The sequence below is a fragment of the Grus americana genome, unplaced genomic scaffold (genome assembly GCF_028858705.1).
Source record: "Grus americana isolate bGruAme1 unplaced genomic scaffold, bGruAme1.mat scaffold_753, whole genome shotgun sequence".
Taxonomy (NCBI): Eukaryota; Metazoa; Chordata; class Aves; order Gruiformes; family Gruidae; genus Grus; species Grus americana.
In genome coordinates, this window is record NW_026561964.1 from 1 (window position 1) to 17,951 (window position 17,951).

The 17,951-nt window shown below is 51.1% G+C and overlaps 1 protein-coding gene across 1 annotated transcript; it reads left to right on the top strand.

Moving 5' to 3' along the window:
• Positions 1-7,396: 7,396 nt before the first annotated feature.
• On the top strand, positions 7,397-16,369 carry LOC129201010 (A-kinase anchor protein 1, mitochondrial-like). The gene is made up of 10 exons (XM_054812239.1): positions 7,397-7,925; positions 9,816-9,949; positions 10,317-10,443; positions 10,833-10,963; positions 12,192-12,369; positions 13,061-13,211; positions 13,873-13,940; positions 15,431-15,504; positions 16,106-16,171; positions 16,310-16,369. The coding sequence occupies exons 1-10, from the start codon at positions 7,397-7,399 to the stop codon at positions 16,367-16,369; spliced, it is 1,518 nt and encodes a 505-aa protein (XP_054668214.1).
• Positions 16,370-17,951: the final 1,582 nt, after the last annotated feature.

The window sequence follows — 17,951 nt, forward strand, 5'->3', positions numbered from 1 at the left end:
TTTTTCTATTTAAACGCAAACAGCTCCTGACTTTCTACTGTCAAGGGCAGACAGAAGAAAGCATCCTTTAGGTCCAGTACGGTAAACCAAATTTGATCATTTTTCAGTTGAGTTAATAATGTATAGGGGTTTGTAACCACTGGGTGCAAATCATCTACAATCTTATTTATTGCTCTTAAATCCTGTACTAGCCGATAATTTTTCCCATCCGGTTTCTTCCCCGGTAAAATTGGGGTATTAAATTCTGATTCGCACTATATGAGTAACCCATATTCTATAAAGTTGAGTATTAACCTTTTTAATTCCTTTTGGCCTCTATTTTTAATGGGTATTATTTTTGTCTTACTGGATTTGTTCCAGGTTTAAGGATAATTCTTAGGGGTTCCGCTCTTCTGGACCTACCCGGGACCTCATTAGCCCATACCAAAGGTGTCGCTGCATTCTTCACCTCCTCGGGAATTCCTTTGTTAGTCTTGGGTTGTTCCTGCAACATCAAAACTCTTGCCTCGATGGCTTGAGATTCAGGGATTCATAATTGAACTTCCCCATCTTTAAAGGTGATCTGCATTTCCAATTTACTCCATAGGTCCCGTCCCAGGAGTGGTGTAGGACATTCAGGCATATATAAAAATTGGGGAGTTACCCATTGTTTTCCGAGCTTAAAATTGAAAGGATGGGAAAAGGCACGCTGTTCCGCTTTCCCTGTGGCACTCACAACGTTTACTGTATCATCGCTCAATTTTCTTTGACAAGTATTTAACAGAATAAGTCGCCCCAGTATCTACAAGACAATCTCTTTTCCTTTTGCCCAGCTCTCCTGTAACCAGGGGTTCTGCTGGGGAGGTTTCCCCCGGTCCCCTTCAGGACTTAGTTCAGGGGAACTGACGTGGCAAGGGAGCTGCTTCTTGATTGTATCGTGCCTCTTCCAGAACCTCTGGACTGACAGGAACAGGACCCCTAAAACGGTCCTTACATTTCTGACAATCTCATTTTCAAGGTCCCGGTTTTTACAATATGCACGCTGATTATTTTCTAAGGTATTACTGTTTGTTGGTTTGGGTTTTTGGGGTTTTTTTGTGCTGGAGGGGCCCCGCCTCTCCCCCCATAGTATTGCCGTCCTCCCCTGAAGTTGCTGTTTGCTGACGCTCCCTGCAGTGCAGCTCTCAGGTTCCCCTCTCTTTCCCTGTCTCTCCGTGCCTGTCCCCGCTCTCTTTCGTTTTCTCGTTGCTCTAACTTCCTTCCCTTTCTCTCTGTTATCAAAAACCATCCATGCAACCTCCAACATCTTGCATTAATTGCAAATCATCCTCTTCATCACACCTGCACTTCAAACCCCGTTGTCCCGTACTACAAGCAGAGCAACACCTTCACAGCCTCCCGCTGCCTTTTCCTGCTTTTCTAATGCTGATGCCAGGGGGTTTTGCAGGGTAAACCCCCAGTCCTTCAGCCACTTGGGATGATTTCATAAGGTGAAAAACAAATCAACATAAGGTACCTCATCCTATTTCTTCTCCCTTCTACAAAACGACATCAATTGTAACGTTGTATTATATTCCAAATTCTTATTCTTGGGCCGTTTTTCCTGATTATCCAATGTATATATCGGTCACCAGTGATTATAATATTTTATCAGAGTTCTCTTACCTGTTATATCTCCCGGTGAACCTTCTATTTCTTTCCAATGTCTCAGTATGCATCCTAATGGACCCTTTTTCAAAACTTCTCCGCTCTGATTACTTCCCATTTTACTGTCTCGCCAACCACAAACAATCTTTACTATTATTTCGGTAGCACGCTCCTTTTTTCCCAAGGGGTCCACACTTTACACTTAGCACACTCTACGGCTGTCCCAGATTGAATCCACAATCTCTGTTTATACCATAAAAATTCAAAAAATAATTATTGATTCACAATATTTTTAGGGTGTAAAAGGCAATATTCTGGCTCCCACATTTACCAACAATTCTACTTCAGGGGCTGCATCATTCAGATTTTTAGTTAGTCTTTTAACACGGCAATAAAGGACATCCAAACTTACACGTCAATGCTACTATTAATCTCAGATAATTACCCACAAGGGTATCATTAATCATTCGCTTCATCCTTCTCCGGCTGTTTCCCTCGCTGGATAACAGAACCGCGGATCCGGACTCCACACTCGCTTCGTGCGTGATTTTACGTCTCGCACACTCCCACAAATTCAAACACATCAAGTTATATTTGAGGAAAAAAAACCCCCAACTTCTTGAAACAGTAACTGTTAAGCTCCTAGACAAGCAGTACCTCCAGACAGTTACTGTTCCAATGTATGCGAATAAGACGCTAGCAGTCCCGCATACGCTCACCCTGCGTTATAACGTAACGACCTACGGGGAGCCAACAGACGAACCGGTTCCAGAAACAGAGTAGTAACTGTTAAACTCCTAAACAACCAGTACCTCCAAACAGTTACTTAAAGAAAATAAAAAAATAAAAGCAAAATGTTTTAAAGAATACCTTTCAATAGATGGTCCTTGTCTGTCCCCGCAGTGATCCGACTGAGGAGAGGAGTCTCTCCGGAGAAACCCCCGGGGGTACCCAAGAGAGTCCCCATCTCAATGGGTCCTGCAGCCGGGCAGAGAGAGTCCCATCAGCGTCGCCAATCTGAAGCCAAAAAAAAATTCACTCGATAGCCAATGTGACTATTAAGCAGGTATCCTTCATTGCACCGGGATATTTCCACGAACGTGCGTCTCAACGAGAAACAAATTGTTCGTGATTTATATTACAAAAAAATTTACATATTCATTATTATTCTGGGAACTCGTGAATATATGCTAATGTCCTGATACGCCTGCGCAGTTTCTTTCTCAGGTGGTTGTCAGGGGTCGTCCTCCTCAAATCTTCCTCTTTCTCCGCTTCTTCAGCGTACACAGTTGGGTGACCTCTTCTTCATGATCTCTGTTTTGCAAGCTCAGCAACCTTCTTATCCGTCCTGCCCAGATGGTCCCAGGCTTGTTGGCATATTGGGCCCCCTTTATCAGGTTGCCTCAAACTTTGTGTCTTTTTTCTAGTTCCTACCCAAGGACTATTCCCTAATTTATGTCTTCTCTTATCCTGTTTCTACATTCCAACTATTTTACTAATTGTTTTCTTTTGTATTGGAGCATGAGACAGGCGAAGCCTGAGTTGGTGGGGCCTGACTCAAGTGTTGCCAAGTTATATATTCTGTTTTAAAATTGTTCTACGCTAATTAGTTTCCCTTATTCAACCCTGCATGGCCCACTGGTGCAGGAGGCTCTGCGGAGGCAACCCCGGGTCGTTCTGACCCACTTGCCGCTGCCGCCGGGCCTCGTCTCCTGCCGGGTGCTGCCCAGATTGGCCAAGGCAGGCCGCAGCAGGCAGCAAGCGGGCAGCAGCAAGCGGAGGACTTCCGACTGGATGCCCACCGAGTGACCTAGAGCCTGGGGGATGCCAGGGGGAAAAGGTCCTTCGTTGACCGCCACTGTCAAGGCCCAGCAGGGCCCACCAGCTCCCGGCAGCACCAGGCCGCACGCTGCTGCAGCACCCTGGGGCAGCCCCCAGGAGGCCCCAGGGCTGGGAAGAAGCCGCAGAGCTGACATACTGCCATGGCTGCCTGCCGTCCCGCTGACCCCGTGCTGTCCCTTGGGCAGTGGGGGGGGCCTTGTGGCTTTCATCGCTCCCCGTGCAGATGGAACTAGATGATCTTTGAGGTCCCTTCCAAGCCAAACCATTCTCTGATTCTCTGATTCTCTGAACCCCTCCAACTACATGAACCCCCTCATACTACATACCCTTCCAGGACAAAGTGGATCCCCTTAACTCCCCCAGCACAGATTTGCCACTGTCCCGTTACAAACTAGACCCCTTTAACCCCTCCCAGCAGAGACCTGCCCTGTCCCAGTTCTGGATCCCTGAGCGGGGCAGGGGCCAAACCGACCAGCTGACGTGGGGCAGCAATAACAACCAGCCCAACCCTGGGGCAGCCAAGTGGGGCAGGAGCAAAACTGCCAGTCCGGCCACCCCGAGGGGGAATCTGGTAAAGCTGTGGCAAATAGAAAGCTAAGAGACCCTGGAGGGAGCAGAAAATGTGAAGATGCGTAAAAGCCACCCACAAATGGTTTTGGAGCCCCAAGGTGAGAGAGCAGCTGGGTGGGGACATGGCAGCCAGACAAGGTCAACCCAGCACCGTTGCTGAAGGTGTTTCTTTGGCAATGCTAGTTCAGAGTCCGCATAGGGCTGTATCTCGGGGGGCAGGTCAAATTCATTGGAAATGAACCTCTAAGCGACCAGGTGCTTTGCTCCACGAGTCTCACGGACAGGGTCCTGTACCTGGGAAGAGTGGCACAGAACCCTCAGCATACGGAGCGTTCCAGCCAAAGCAGTGAACAGGCACGCTTGCAGCCCTGGGCAGGTTTTTATTGAGCCGGCTGGTGCGGCTCGGGGAAGAGGTGGGAGCTCTGCCGGCGGACAAAGAGCCCTTGGCCAGCAGCAGTGGGGAAGTCCAGCGGCTGATGGCTGGGGGAGGTGCCAGGGCCCTGGCAGCTGTGTGGCCTTGAGAGGACACGTCCCCGTGCGGCCCCGTGTCACAAAGGGGCAGTGATGCGGCACCCGCCCGGCGATTGTGACCTCACGGGACCGGGGCTTTATAAGCTGAAAAGCGGGCCAGCGAAAGCCAGTTGGGCTGAGCTGTCCTTTGGGATAACTCGGCTCCTTCCCTCGCTACGTGCACGCCTATACTGTTTTCCAACCATTTCTCCTTTACTGCCCACTTCTCCTCAACTTCCATCTTCTTTCAAAGGTAACTATGATTTGACTTTCCGGACAGATCACGCAGTAGGTAGATACGGGATCAAAGGATAGGCTGGCCTAGACCTTCAGAGCTCTAGGCTGAGCTCTTACTCCTTTAGAGGCTGGCCAGGGCTATGGGTAGAGTTCCTAGCTGCTAATTCTTCTTAGTGACCATATCCTAGGATAGGTGAGTAGGGGGGGTGACAGTGTAGCCCGAGGCGTTGGGCTCAGCCTAGAATGACAGGAAGCTCAGCCTGCCTGATGGGGTAGGAAGGGAGACAGAGAAGGAGCAGGGCACAGGCAGCCGTTCAAGTAGCGGCCGAAAGCCGATAGGTAACTCCTGCGTACAAGGCGGGAAAGTGTGGGCTGGAGAGGCAGAGGGCTCTGCTGCTGACGGTAGCCACAGGTCAGCAGCAGGTCCTTGTCTCTCTTCCTGTAGAGACTCAAAGCAGCTTGCCCCCAGAACACACCTTCCTGAAAGCCCTGAAAATCTGGAGCGAGTGCTTGCTCAGCTCCCCTCTCGCACCTTGAGAATCAATTCTCGGGCTTCTCTGTGAACCTCATGCTGCCAACATTTCTGACCTTACCACTCTGTGAATACTGAAGGGTTGTTTGTCCTGCCTAGAGAAACAAGGTGATTTAAAACTGCTCTGGGACCCTAAAGCGAACAAGTAGAATCAGTTGACTGTCCTTGGCTTTTTTTTTTTTTTTTTTGCTTTTTTTTTTCCTTAAGGTAGGTAGGTGAGTGTGCGCGTTCTTGATTCTTGTCCTCATCTCCCTGATCTTTATCAGGAGTTTTCCATAAATGAAGTCAGGATGCAGATTTGGAGAGCTGACTGTCCCCTACTCTCCCCTTGGTGTCTTAATCCCATCCGGACCTACCGTGGAGAATATCTAGCAAGTTGGAAAAGTCTCTTGTCCTAGCTGCAGCTCTAGGGCAGTGCCTTGGTAGAAGGTGTGACATTTAGACCAGATTCCTGACATGCCAGAAGGAAGTGGAAGTGACTGGTGGTGCGGGGCGGGGTGGGGGGAGCGCATACAGTGTGTGAGCTCCGCACAGGCTCAGCTCGATTTTTGGTGCGGGACTGCGCAGAGCCCTGCCTGTTGGGAAAGGACTGTTGTGCCAGGCTCCCTCCAGTTTGGCAGTGTTTAAGGCCATGGGATTTGACATGTTGCTTTTTTCTGTTCTGTTGCTGCCAGGAAAATCCCAGGCTTACTTCCCGCCATGTACTGAAATGATCCCATTGCCCCTGCAGTCCTGAACTGGCTGTCAAATTGGCAATGGAGAGAGGGTTTTGTGGCGCTTAAACGTGTTGGAAAACGAACGTGGGCTTTAGGAGCAATCCCATGGAGGAAATGAGAGAGAAGGATGTGCTGCATCTTCCAACCATGTGGTGTAGCAGGTTAAAAAAGTCTGTCGTGTGTAAGCATCGTCAGACACGAGGCGTTTTCCTTTAATTTCTGCTCCGTGAAAACTGTAAGCGCTCTGTAGCAAGGCTGTTTTGGGGATGTGGGTAACTGTGGAGCTTTGTGTTCCAGCTGTAGGCTTTCCTTAAGGAAAAGGAAAGGCATGTCAGCCCTGCCTCCTGTAACCCAGGTGAAGCTTGTAAATGGAGGAGCATGAGCGGGACACGAGTCTCAGCAGTGTCCAGGCAGGGAAGGGTTCACACTCTTTCTCTCTAGAGTAAGAGGCAGCTTTCAGCTCTAGAAGTCGGAGGAGTAGCAGCGGTTAACGTAGTCAGTTGAGATGTAGAACAAACTTTGGAGCTGGGTTCCGAAGTAGTGGTGTCTCTACCCAGGCTGCTTTCAAAGCTGGACAAATACCACTCCTCTAAGGGTGTTAGAGCATATTTCCCGTCTTCAGGAAGGCAACATCTTTCTGAGGGACTCGTGGCTCTTGGGAGACACTTGCTTCATCAGGCTGTAGGTGCTCTTTGTTTTGGAATTCCTGCACTGTGTGGGTCAAAGTCAAGGCAGTAGCTGCGTGTTGCTGTTTAGCTCCTGCTCAACTCCAGCCTTCTGTCGTGTGCCCGCGCACCGGTGTCTTGCCATGCTGTGGATGAGAACGTTTGCAAAGCACTTCACCTTCCGTGAGTTCTGTTTTAGAGCTGGAAGCGTGTGTTGTCACCCTATGAAAGTCTCAGGAAAGTGATGCTGCCTTTCAAGCAGAGAACTGGGGAGACCTGCAGTGTCTCAAGTCTGTGTCCTGGAAGGCTTGTGGTCCAGCTGTGTTGTGAACCCAGCCTGGCGCTGGAGAAACTCACAGTGCTGGATGCTGTCCTGTGTGTAGTCCTGACCTGCAAGGGTGAGGCAGGAGAAAGGTGGTGAAATGGCTGGAAGTGTAAAGGTGAGCTCATGTGAAATCGATGAGTCTAACGGTGACAAATGTCCAGATATCCCTAGTCTTAGGTAAGGATCTTGTTCTGTGCTCTGCTGGTAGAGCAGAGATGTGAATGTAAAGAGCGGCTGGAAGAGAAGCCTGTTCGTGCTAATGGAAATACCTCAAGACCTTGATGAAACTTCAGCCTTCCTCTTACCTTGCCTGTGACTCTCTTCACATGCTTTCTGCTGCTCCTTCTAGAGAGAATTGCTGAGGCTCTGGAGAATGCCTTCATACTTCCGCAAAATCATCCCATACGCCATACCCGGCGTGCTGGCACTTCTTGGCTGCTGGTGGATCTATTCCCACAGAAAAAAGCAGGCAAGCTCTTCTGACAAACAAGAAAGCGTAGCTGCTGAAGAAGAGCAGCAGCAAGAAGCGCCAGAGGAGGATTCACCACCAAAGGAAGAAGCGGGCGTTCCCATGAGAGAGGCAGTCTTTGAGGAAGAGGAACACCCCGAGAATGAAACCTCGACCTCCCTGCCATCAGCAGAGTCGACGACACCCTCTCTTCCCTGTCAAACTCATGAGAGGCCAGATCTCTCAGAGGACCATCCAGACCTGTCCGTGACCACACTGCAGCCCAGCACCGTTGCAGAGGACACTGCAAAGCCGGAAGCAACAGGACCTCCGGATGAAAGCAGTGGCCCTGCTTGTGTTTCTCTCCCCCTGACCTCGGAGTGTCAGGGCAGTGCTGCGGTGAGCCTGGTAGAGGATTCAAGCTCTGGTGCCAACCCAGATCAGTGTGCAGCAGGTGGGTATGCATTTGCTCTCAGAATTCCCATCTCTGTAGGATCCCGTGTTAGCTGGGTGATCTTCAGGGTCTGTTGCCAAGGGGCGAACAGGCTGGTCCCCTTTCGGCACAAAGTTAATTCTTGTCTAAAGCTAAGCGTGTGCTTGAGTAGCCCAGTGCAGTGGGCCGTGTCTGGATGTAGGCCAGGCTGTTGAAGACCTTGCTGGTTTGAGACGTGCTCATACAAATGGTTTCTGCTTCAGTTCAGGCAGCTTCTAGGAAGCACTGGGTTCCTCTCTGTGCTTACGGGCTGCTGCCGAATGGAAGCTGGAAGGCAGCAGGTTTCTGAGGGGCTGCTGGATGAAGCAGGGAAGTGCTCTGAGGAACTGTGATCAAATGAGTTGGTTGCAGACCACTTCCCCTGAAGCCTTGTGGTTTGGAAGGGTAGGTGCACGCCAAGAAGTCCCTAGAGGGAGCAACGTCCGAGGAGTTCCTCCATCTGTCTCTGTGTTGCTTTTGCCTTCTACATCCTGGATGGTGTGCGCCTGGCAGAATACAACGCTGCCTGAGCAACTGTTAGTTAACCCGTCTGACCTTGGAGATGGATGTGAAAATCCTTTAGAAGAGCCTGTGGTGCCAAGAGCCCCTAATGAGGGGATGTCTTTGGTAGTTGCTACAAGCAGTTGGAACCAAGCTGCTTGCTGCAAGACATGGGGATTGAGTCTGCCGACAATGAAGGATGAAACCCAGCGAGCATTTTCACTTGTGAGAGCAACCCTAGGAAGAAGAGGGTTTTGCCTTGTTGTGAATGCTGGCGTGCCAGGAAGGTACGAGCGTGTGTTGCGGAGCCTGGGGATGGGAAGGGCTGAGAGCTCTGCACTCAGCTGAAGGGTAGGGAGAGGGGCTACAGCAGGTCAAGCTGATCATGGGGCCATGCTGGATAAGAGGTCCTAGAGCTGACCTTCGCCCCCAGGCTGTGAGACTTCAATCCTCATCCTTGTCCGGGAAGCCTATGGCAAACAGCTGCCCTCTTTGCCTTTGCCTTTCTAGGCCTCTGTGCTGTGTACCTAGGGAAGATGTGGCAAATGGGAAGCGGCTGTTGGGTTTCTTTTTCTCTTTGGTCTTGCACTGGATGGTCTGAGTACTTGCAAGCAAGTGAGGCTCTTCCTGCTTCTGCTGGTTCATCTGGAGGGAGGAAGGATCAGCCTTGTGTTACACTGGCTGCACTGTATCTGGGCTCTGACCAGGAGGAAGGTGTTTGAGTTTGCCCCCTTGCCAAGTGGGAGGATTCCTGGTATCAGCTGATGGTTTGGAAACAAAACACGGCTCAGCTCTGGCACCTTCTTTCTTCAAGCATCGGAGAAATTTGGGCAAGAGGCAAGCCCCTACCCCAGCTAGTAGTGTGCACAGCTGGCATTCAGGTCACTGGGCAACCCCTCTTGGGGCAGGAATGTAATGTCAGTACAAAGAGCAGAGGAGGAGCTTGCATGTCCCGTGCCCCCCTCCCCGCATGCTGAACTCCCTGTGAAAAGCCCTCCTGAAGCCATGGGGAAAATGCAAAATACCTTGCTGCAGCAGCAGCAGCAGCAGCAGGAGCGCAGGGCTGATGTCAGCATAGCTCTCCTTCAGCTGGTAACTTTGACTTAGTGTCCTGTCTCTGCTGCTGTGTAAGGTGTTGCTATTTTGAAGGACTCCTGCTGAACTCAGGCCTCTGTTGCGTTCCTAGACCTACTTTTGGTCTACTTGACCCCTTCTGAAACAGTGGAGAACCTGATACAGGAACATCCCAATGGAATGCATAGGAAGAGCTCACTGTAAGCTCTCTAGGAAATGCTGCACTTTCCTGGCCTTGTGTCTGGTAGCTGGACTGTGTGGGCTGTCTGAATGCTAACACGTGTGCATGTCCTGTAGGTTTGGCTGTCAAAGGCATGGCTTTTGTGGACAATGACTGTGCCACGAGGAAGGCAGTGACACACCAGCACGCTCATCCAGAAGGAGGCTCCTGCAAGTCCGACTTCACTATCTGGGAAATAGAGGTCCCAAAGGTAACCACCGCTGGCCTGCTCACACCTCCTGCCCTGCCCTACAGAGCCATCTTCTGGTTCTTCCAGTCTGGTACCGGCTCCGTGCCATCCCAGGGAGATCAACAACCACTAAACGGAGAGGATTTAAGCGTTTAGCTCCCAAGATGTGAAGATGAATCTATGAAAATGAGCTGTGCTTACGGATCTCTATCTACCTGACCTTATCCCAGACCAGCTGAACTCTGCCCTGGTCCAGCATTGCCTTTATTATCCCGCCTGGCCCGACACTCCAGGAACTGGGAATGTGGCTGAAATAAGGCACAGAGAAGAGTGTTGTTTGATCTCTGTTCCTCTTCCTAACTGTTGGTTTCTCGACTCTTTCACAAAGGCTTTAGTTGGCCGCTTGATCGGCAGAAAAGGAAGATTTATGAACTACCTGAAGGAAGCGTCTGGTGCCAAAGTTTACGTCACAACACTCCCTTATTTCCGTGACTCCCAAGTCTGTCACATCGAAGGTAAGTGGAATGCCTCTCGATTTGTGCTCTACTATGTAGCTTGGGGGCATCGATGGGCAAGGAAATGAAACAGATGTTGTGGATTTCTGAGTCTAGTGCTTTAGAAAACTCTTCTGCTCAGTGCTGTTACAGCAGAGGTATCTGCCAAGTCTCCTGTGCCTTGGCACGTGAACCCTCTATTCTCGAGGTGAGAATGCTTTTTAACATCTTCGGCTGCTGTAGTTTAACCAATGCCTTTTGCAGGATCACTTCAGGCTTGAAGAAGGAGCTAGGGCATGCATCAGCCAATACAGCAGTCTTGCCTGTGAAGGATGTTAGATTAGATCAGTGGTGGGAGTGTCCTCAGCATATCTGTGCTAGAGACTGACTTTGGGCTTTTTGTCTTCCAGGCTCTGCACAACAAGTAGAAAAAGTACTGAGCCTGATTGGCCAGAAGTTCACAAAGCTGTGTCTCACCAACATCTACGCTCTACCTCCACCAACACCGTTGACACTTCATTCGCTCCTTATGACTGCCTGGGTAAGTCCAAGCTCGCTGGCTACGCTGATGTCCAGGTGGAAGGCTGTTGGTGTTGGTCACTGCTCGCGGAGCGGGCTAGATCCATGTGGCTGGTTCAGAGATGCCCTGTAAACCAGCTTGGTTTTGTGTGGCTCTCCGTTCTCCAGCTTGCGTAACTGTTACGGATCAGATTGATCTCCCTGGTCTTCCACTCCTGCTTCCATTCTGCCTGAGCTGAGAAATGTAGACTTATAGAATCATGTAGGTTGGAAAAGACCTTTCAGATCATTGAATCCAACTGTCAACCTAAGACTGCCAAGTGCACAACTAAACCATGGCCCCGCGTGCCACATTTACACACAGCCTTTAAAATACCTGCAGGGACGGTGATTCCATCACTTCCCTTGGCAGCCTGTTCCAGTACCTGACAACCCTTTTGGGGAAGACATTTTTCCTAATATTCAATTTAAACCTCCCCTGGTGCAACTGGAGGCCATTTCCTCTTGTCCTATCGCTTGTTGTTTGGCAGAAGAGAGAAACCCCCACCTCACTACAACCTTCTTTCAGGTCCTGGGAGAGAGTGATAAGGTCTCCCCTCAGCCTCCTTTTCTCCAGGCTAAACAACCCCAGTTCCCTCAGCCGCTCCTCCTCAGACTTGTTCTCTAGACCCTTCGCCGGCTTCATTGCCCTGCTCTGGACACGCTCCAGCACCTCCATGTCGTTCTTGTAGCAAGGGGCCCAAATCTGAACACAGTTCTCGAGGTGCAGCCTCACCAGTGATGAGTACAGGGGGACGATCACTGCCCTAGTCCTGCTGGCCACACTATTTCTGATACAAGCCAGGGTGCTGTTGGCCACCTGGGCACACTGCTGGCTCACGCTCAGCCGGCGCTCGACCAACAGCCCCAGGTCCTTTTCCGCCAGGCAGCTTTCCAGCCGCTCTTCTTTCTCAAGCCTCTAGCGTTGCCTGGGGTTGTTGTGAGCCAAGTGCAGGACCCGGCCGAGAGTCTCTTCCTGTACAAGATGGGCCCCGTCCCTGGTCTGATTTCCTTGAGAACAGCATGGAGTGTCAGGGAATAGCTTTCTGCTCCTGATCCCAAGCAGCCTTTGCAAGTGAAATACCAGAGTGCAAGGGCCTTTCCACCCATGGCTGTAAGCCTCAGGAGTTGCTGGCGGAACATGGAGTTGCTGTGAAGGAAGCTTGTGTTGCAATGAACACTAATGAGACTTTCTTTCCTCCACACGGCAGCTCTTCCTCCCAGATGGAGTTCCTGTAGAAGTGGTCGTGGCAAACCAAGTCGATGCTGGACACATGTTTCTACAGCAGTATACACACCCCACTTTCCACGCCCTGCGTAGCCTTGACCAGCAGATGTCCGCCTGCTACTCTCAACCTGCAATTCCAACCCTGCCAACTCCAGTAGAAGGCAAGTAACTTGGTTGCTCACAAATGGTTCACTTGAGAAACTTCTAGGGTCATGCGAAAGCCTGATGCCCCCGAGTTCGGCTTGGGAAGTTTCCCAGTGGATGAGAATGTGCCAGTTCAGAGAGTTGCTTGCCTAGCTGCTGCCGGAGTAGAGATGTTGCTCTGCTCTTCCTTATCCCCCTCGTGCCTGCAGTGCCCCCCTCCCCAGCCACTTAGCTGCATGTTGAACTTCAGAATGAGATCAAGTCCGCCTCAGGGCATTTCCAACCAACTTGGCCCCTGGAGGATTTTTGCTGACAAAGCGTGGGACTCCTCCCAAGTGTCCATCGTGTCACTGTCTGCACATGGTGTCAAGTGGAGGGTGCATCACAAGGAAGGGGGAGGGGTTCTTAGCGCTTCCTTTCCTTCTTGGAGACAGAGCTCACTGTTAGTGGCCAAAGGCTGGAAGGGAACTGGATACCTGGCTAGAAGAGCATGGTAGTGGCAGACAGAGACTTGAGAGTACAAGCCAGCTCTCCGGTGTGCCAGCGGCAGGCTTGTCTGATGGAGGGCTGGGGGGATGTGGAAGGAAGATGGCAGCAGCATGAGAAGAAATGCTGTTGCTTCTCAGTAGAGAACTGTGCAGCACTAGGAATCAGCCTGAAGCGCTGATTTCTGGGAAGCCACTTCAAGGGAGCTCTTCTGTTCTGCAGTTGGTATTATCTGCGCGGCTCCAGGCCTGGGTGGGGCATGGTTACGGGCTCAAGTCATCAGCTACTTCGAAGAGACCGGTGAAGTGGAGCTCAGATACGTGGACTACGGAGGATACGACAAAGTGAAGGTCGACACGCTCAGACAAATCAGGTCTCGAACTGCTCTTATCTGGCTTGAATCTTCATCAGAGGCATCCGTATCATTTGAATTGCTTATAGGATTTTCCAGAGCTGAAGTGGGAAATGGTAGAAAGGTTTGTCTCAGCAGCGGGTGTGGAGCCCTTGGGAGCACAGCAAGCTCTTGCAAGGCTTTTTTGAAGGGGAGGGAGAGGCAATTGCAAATTCTCCCACCTCAGCATGGAAGCTGAGCAAAAGGAGGCCTTCAGGAGGCCCCAGAGTGTAGTTAATTGATGAGGTAGGAATAAGATGCAGATTCTCTATGCCCCAGCCCCATGGGCTGGGAGAGCCATACTGGATGAGGGTTTTCTTACACAAGCCCAGGAAATACTTGATTGTGCCCCAGAGGTGGGAGAAAAGCAGTACAGCCTCCATGAGGGAGGTGGTTTTTGCTTGGAGCCCAGTCCAACTTGGCATGCTAATCAGACAATTTATTGCTGTTGCTGCTGCTGCTGCTGCTGCTGCTGCTTAGATTGCTGGGAGAGTAGTCTCGTTTTTGGGGTGTTTTTTTTGACTGTCATTAATTTTCAACTGAATATCTGTTAGAGCAATTAATTAATCAGTGTCACCTTCAAGAATACAGGAGTAACTTAAAGGCATGTTCTTACGATGTGATCGATTCTCTTTTCTTTAAGGTCTGATTTCTTATCACTGCCTTTCCAAGGAGCGGAAGTTTTACTGGACAACGTGGTACCGCTTCCAGGTAATGAGACTCTCGTGACGTACCGTTGGTGGTGCTCCTGCAGGTTTCCATGGATGCCAGCTGTGTACAAGCAATGACTCTGTCTCAGCCTTCTCCCTCCCCTCTTGCAAGCTCAGCCTCTGATGGGACTAGAGCGAGGACTGGAAAAATTGTATTTTCTTCTTGTAAATGTGCTAGCATGGCATAACCCGTCCGACGCCAGGGGAAATGGAGAAATGGCCAGGCTTTTTTGTGCATGGAGGAGAGAAGGAATGACTCTCCTAAGCAGCAAGTTGGCAGGACTGGCAGGGTAGAGGTGAAGTAGCTGTACCTACGCTGCCACCTTCTGTCACAGAGTAGCTGTAGATGCCAACTTAGGTTTTGATCTGCTAGACAAATATCTGGCATTTCCCTATGAAAATGACGGAGGTGTCTAGTTCTGTGTTCAAAAGACCAGCCTCCAAGCCCTGGAAGAATGTCAGTCAGTCACTGCCTAGAGATGCTTTCTGGTTTGCTTTTTTCATTCCCCCTGCCCCCACTCCCCCCCCATTCTTTCTGGTGATGTTAGAGATGCAGGCTGTGATGGTGTCTCCAAAGCTGCCCTTCTGGGTGCGGGAGGGGTGGCTGTAGGGGCTCAGGGTCAGGCCAGGTTTCAGCCCTGGGTTTGTGGCTGGCAGCACTGCAGGAGGTACAGGCCCTGCCAAGACTAGAGGGATGGCAGGGTTTAAGCTGCTTCTAGCAGAAGTCAGTGTTTTGCGTGTTCCCCGAGGAGATCGACCTCCTTCAGGATTTGTGGGCTTGTCAGGAGTCGTTCACTTGCTGCTGGAGATGGTCTCGGGGTGGGGAGCACGAGGGAGAAGCTGTATTTTGCAGCAGTTTGGTAGGAAATAAGCAACTGTCCTCCAGAATGAACACACTTCTGCCCAGTCGATTGTAACTGTATTGCCCGGGACAGAAGGGTTCCCTGCTGCATTTACAGATGTGGAGTTAGCAACAGTACCCACCTAAGCTGTGCGGGCTGAGAGACTGGAGCTGCCGGTGCTTGCAAAGAGGGCATTTGGCACTGTTCAGGTGCCAGCCAGCCTGCGGTACAAATGCTTTTGAGCTCCCCGTGACAGTCCTGCGCTCTGTGCAGGGTCCGTAAAGTCCTGAAGCCCCTGAGCTGAGTTTATTCAGGATCAAAGTACTCCTGGCAGCTCAAAGGTACCGCAGAAGTATACTTCTCTGTCTTGCAAGCCTGCTAATTCATCAGCCACTGATGTTCACGTTCACTTAGCTGGTGGCTTTTTTTTTTTTGCCCTTTCCCTTTGGCAACACAGCAGGCATACTACTTGTGTGACCTCCAGCTTAATAGACGGGGTCCAGCAAGTGCCCACAGCAAGGGCAGGTGAGGATTCTCTGGCCTAACTGACGTAGGAGGTGCGACAAGATGAGCTGAATAGTCCCTTCTGGCCTTTAAAGCCCGTGACTCTCTCTCTCAGTTGTTTTCTCCTGCTCTCTTCTTTCCACAGGCCAGGATCACTTTTCCTCCGAGGCTGACACCGCTGTTGTTGAGATGACCGAAGGCGCAGTCCTAGTGGCGCAGGTACCTGAGAGCTGTCTGGAAAAGCCTTGTTGCTGATTTGACGGCTGCTGTTATCCTCTGTGCCCCCTAGCCCACCGTGTGTGTGTGTGTGTGTGTGTGTGTGTGTGTTCAAATCCAAAACAAAGGCCGAGCTTGTAAGGCCGGCTGCTGTAAGGGTTCTTGTGGAGCCATCTGGGTGCTGAGAACTTCCTTGTGTAGCATCGGCACCGCTCCGGACGCTGTGGCTGGGAAGGGTTGAGTATTCCCTCTTGTTGCTGATGCGGCCGAGTGGGAAGCTGATGGCATTCGTGATGCTCAGTCTCAGAGCTTCCTTTGCTTTAATGCCGTGCTCAAAGGCGTCACTAGTTCTAGCAAGGGCACGGATTTGAGTGACTCGAGACAACTTGCCAGCAGGCTGTCCCAGCTGCCTGGTAGCAGTAGCTACCTTTCCTCCAGCCTCCACCCAAGTTGGTGTTTTGAGGACCTGAGATGCAGTCACTGATGCTAGCCTTGCATCCTCCATGGCTCGGACCCGAGAATTGCTGAGAATTGCTCACACTCATGACCTGAATTAATTGATGCAGGCTGATGCCTGCAAACTAATGTTTTTCTGTCTTTCCAGGTCACAAATTATGACAACGCAACAGGTCTGCCGCTGATCCAGCTGTGGAACTTGGTGGGAGACGAGGTGCGTATGTTGACATACCTATTTCTTCAACGCTGTGAGAGTTTCTGATTATGCAGACTTGTGATCAGGAACTCGCTGATAGTTCTTTCTAGTGGCTTGTTCACCTTTCTCCTTTTTTTTTTTCCCCCCTCCCTTTAGGCGGTGTCAGTGAACAGAGCTCTGGTGGAAAGAGGACTGGCTCAGTGGCTTGTCTACTAGCCATGTCCTAGGCACCTTGGGAACTCTTGCAGCGAATAAATCTTGTTTTGCACTATTACAACTTGGTTTGGCAAGTTCTCATTGACTTGGTTTGGCAAGTTCTCATTGACCTATTGACACCTGTGTGCGGAGTTTTGGTGGTCCATTCCAAGGCGTCTTGCTGAACCGCAAACACATGCCTCATCTCAGTGAAATGACAACGGGACGTACTGGGATGACGATAACCTGTTAGAGAGGGATGGGATCCACCTGTCTAGAAGAGGCGAGGGAATCTTTGGCAGCAGGCTGGCCAACTTGGTGAAGCGGGCTTGAAACTGAAGGACTCAGGGGCTGGCGTCTGTACGGTTATGTGCAGAAGAGTGGCGAGGAGATAGGCGATGGAGGTCAGTACAGCTATTTCCCAGACTCCGTACAGCAATTTCCCAGATTCCTTATACTAAATCCCTTTATGCTTTGTTCAGGCAGCAGAGATTTCTGTTCCACATGATAGTAGGTTGTTACTTATGTGGTTTCTGGCTAGGTTCCTCTGTCACACGCCTTCTCTGTAGCTGACCATGCACTATTCACGTGTCCGCTTGCCAGGCTGTCCATTAGCCATCACATCAGGTGCCAGGGATCTGCCCGCTTGCTGCTTGCCTCGCGTGGGGACTACTGGGGAACCCCCGCTGGGACGTGGATGTAATAAAGGCCTTTTGATCATCTGTGCGTGCATTGTGTTTGTGTATCCGATCCTGCTTGGGTCTGGCTCGGTGTCACCACTGGCGGAGGCCAGTGCGGTGTCGCCGCCTGGATCTGACAAGCGGCGTAGTCGGCAGGATACACAAGCAGCCCTGCCGTGGTTGAGAAAGGCGAAAGGGGAAGGTGAGAGCTGAGATGGAGCTGCTCGTGCATATGGTGTGCCAGGGTGGCCCCAGATGGAGCAGTGGGGGTCAGTAGCTGCGTTGCTTGCCAAGCTAGCCAGCCTGGAAGATTGGCCATAGCTGTCAAGGGGTTAAGAAGTAACCCTGAGGGTCACTGAATTGGCTTTAAGAAGCCTGCCTTTCTGCGATGCCTCAGGGGCATGCCGGAAGTTGGCAGGGAAGTTAGGGTGGGCTCTGCTCACCAGGAGAAAAGCATTAGATGATGATGGATCAGTTTGTCTTGGGTTTGCATGGCAAGGGTTTGGGAGCGGGGGGGGCCACAGGGGTGGCTTCTGCGAGAAGCTGCTAGAAGCTTCCCCTGTGTCTGCCAGAGCCAACGCCAGCCGGCTCCAAGACAGAACCACAACTGGCCAAGGCTGAGCCAATCAGCACCTCTGTGATAAGAGAGTTAAGAAGGAAAAATACAAGTTAGAGGGAGCTTTTGCAGCCAGAGAGAGGAGGGAGAAGATGTGAGAAACTTTTCAGACACCAAGGATTGTGCAGAAGGAGGGGGAGGAGGTGCTCCAGGTGCCGGCACAGAGATTCCCCTGCAGCCCGTGCTGAAGACCATGGTGAAGCAGGCTGTCTGCCTACAGCCCATGGAGGAAAGATGATGGGGTGTAGAGATTCCACCTGCAGCCTGTGGAGGATCCTACAGTGGAGCAGGTGGAGACACCTGAAGG

Excerpts from the sequence above, each read along its gene's own strand:
- LOC129201010 (XM_054812239.1), top strand. The coding sequence starts at position 7,397 with ATGCCTTCATACTTCCGCAAAATCATCCCATACGCCATACCCGGCGTG. Across the intron at positions 13,212-13,872 it reads GACACGCTCAGACAAATCAG|GTCTGATTTCTTATCACTGC; the intron begins GTCTCGAACTGC and ends CTTTTCTTTAAG. Across the intron at positions 16,172-16,309 it reads GGAACTTGGTGGGAGACGAG|GCGGTGTCAGTGAACAGAGC; the intron begins GTGCGTATGTTG and ends CCCTCCCTTTAG.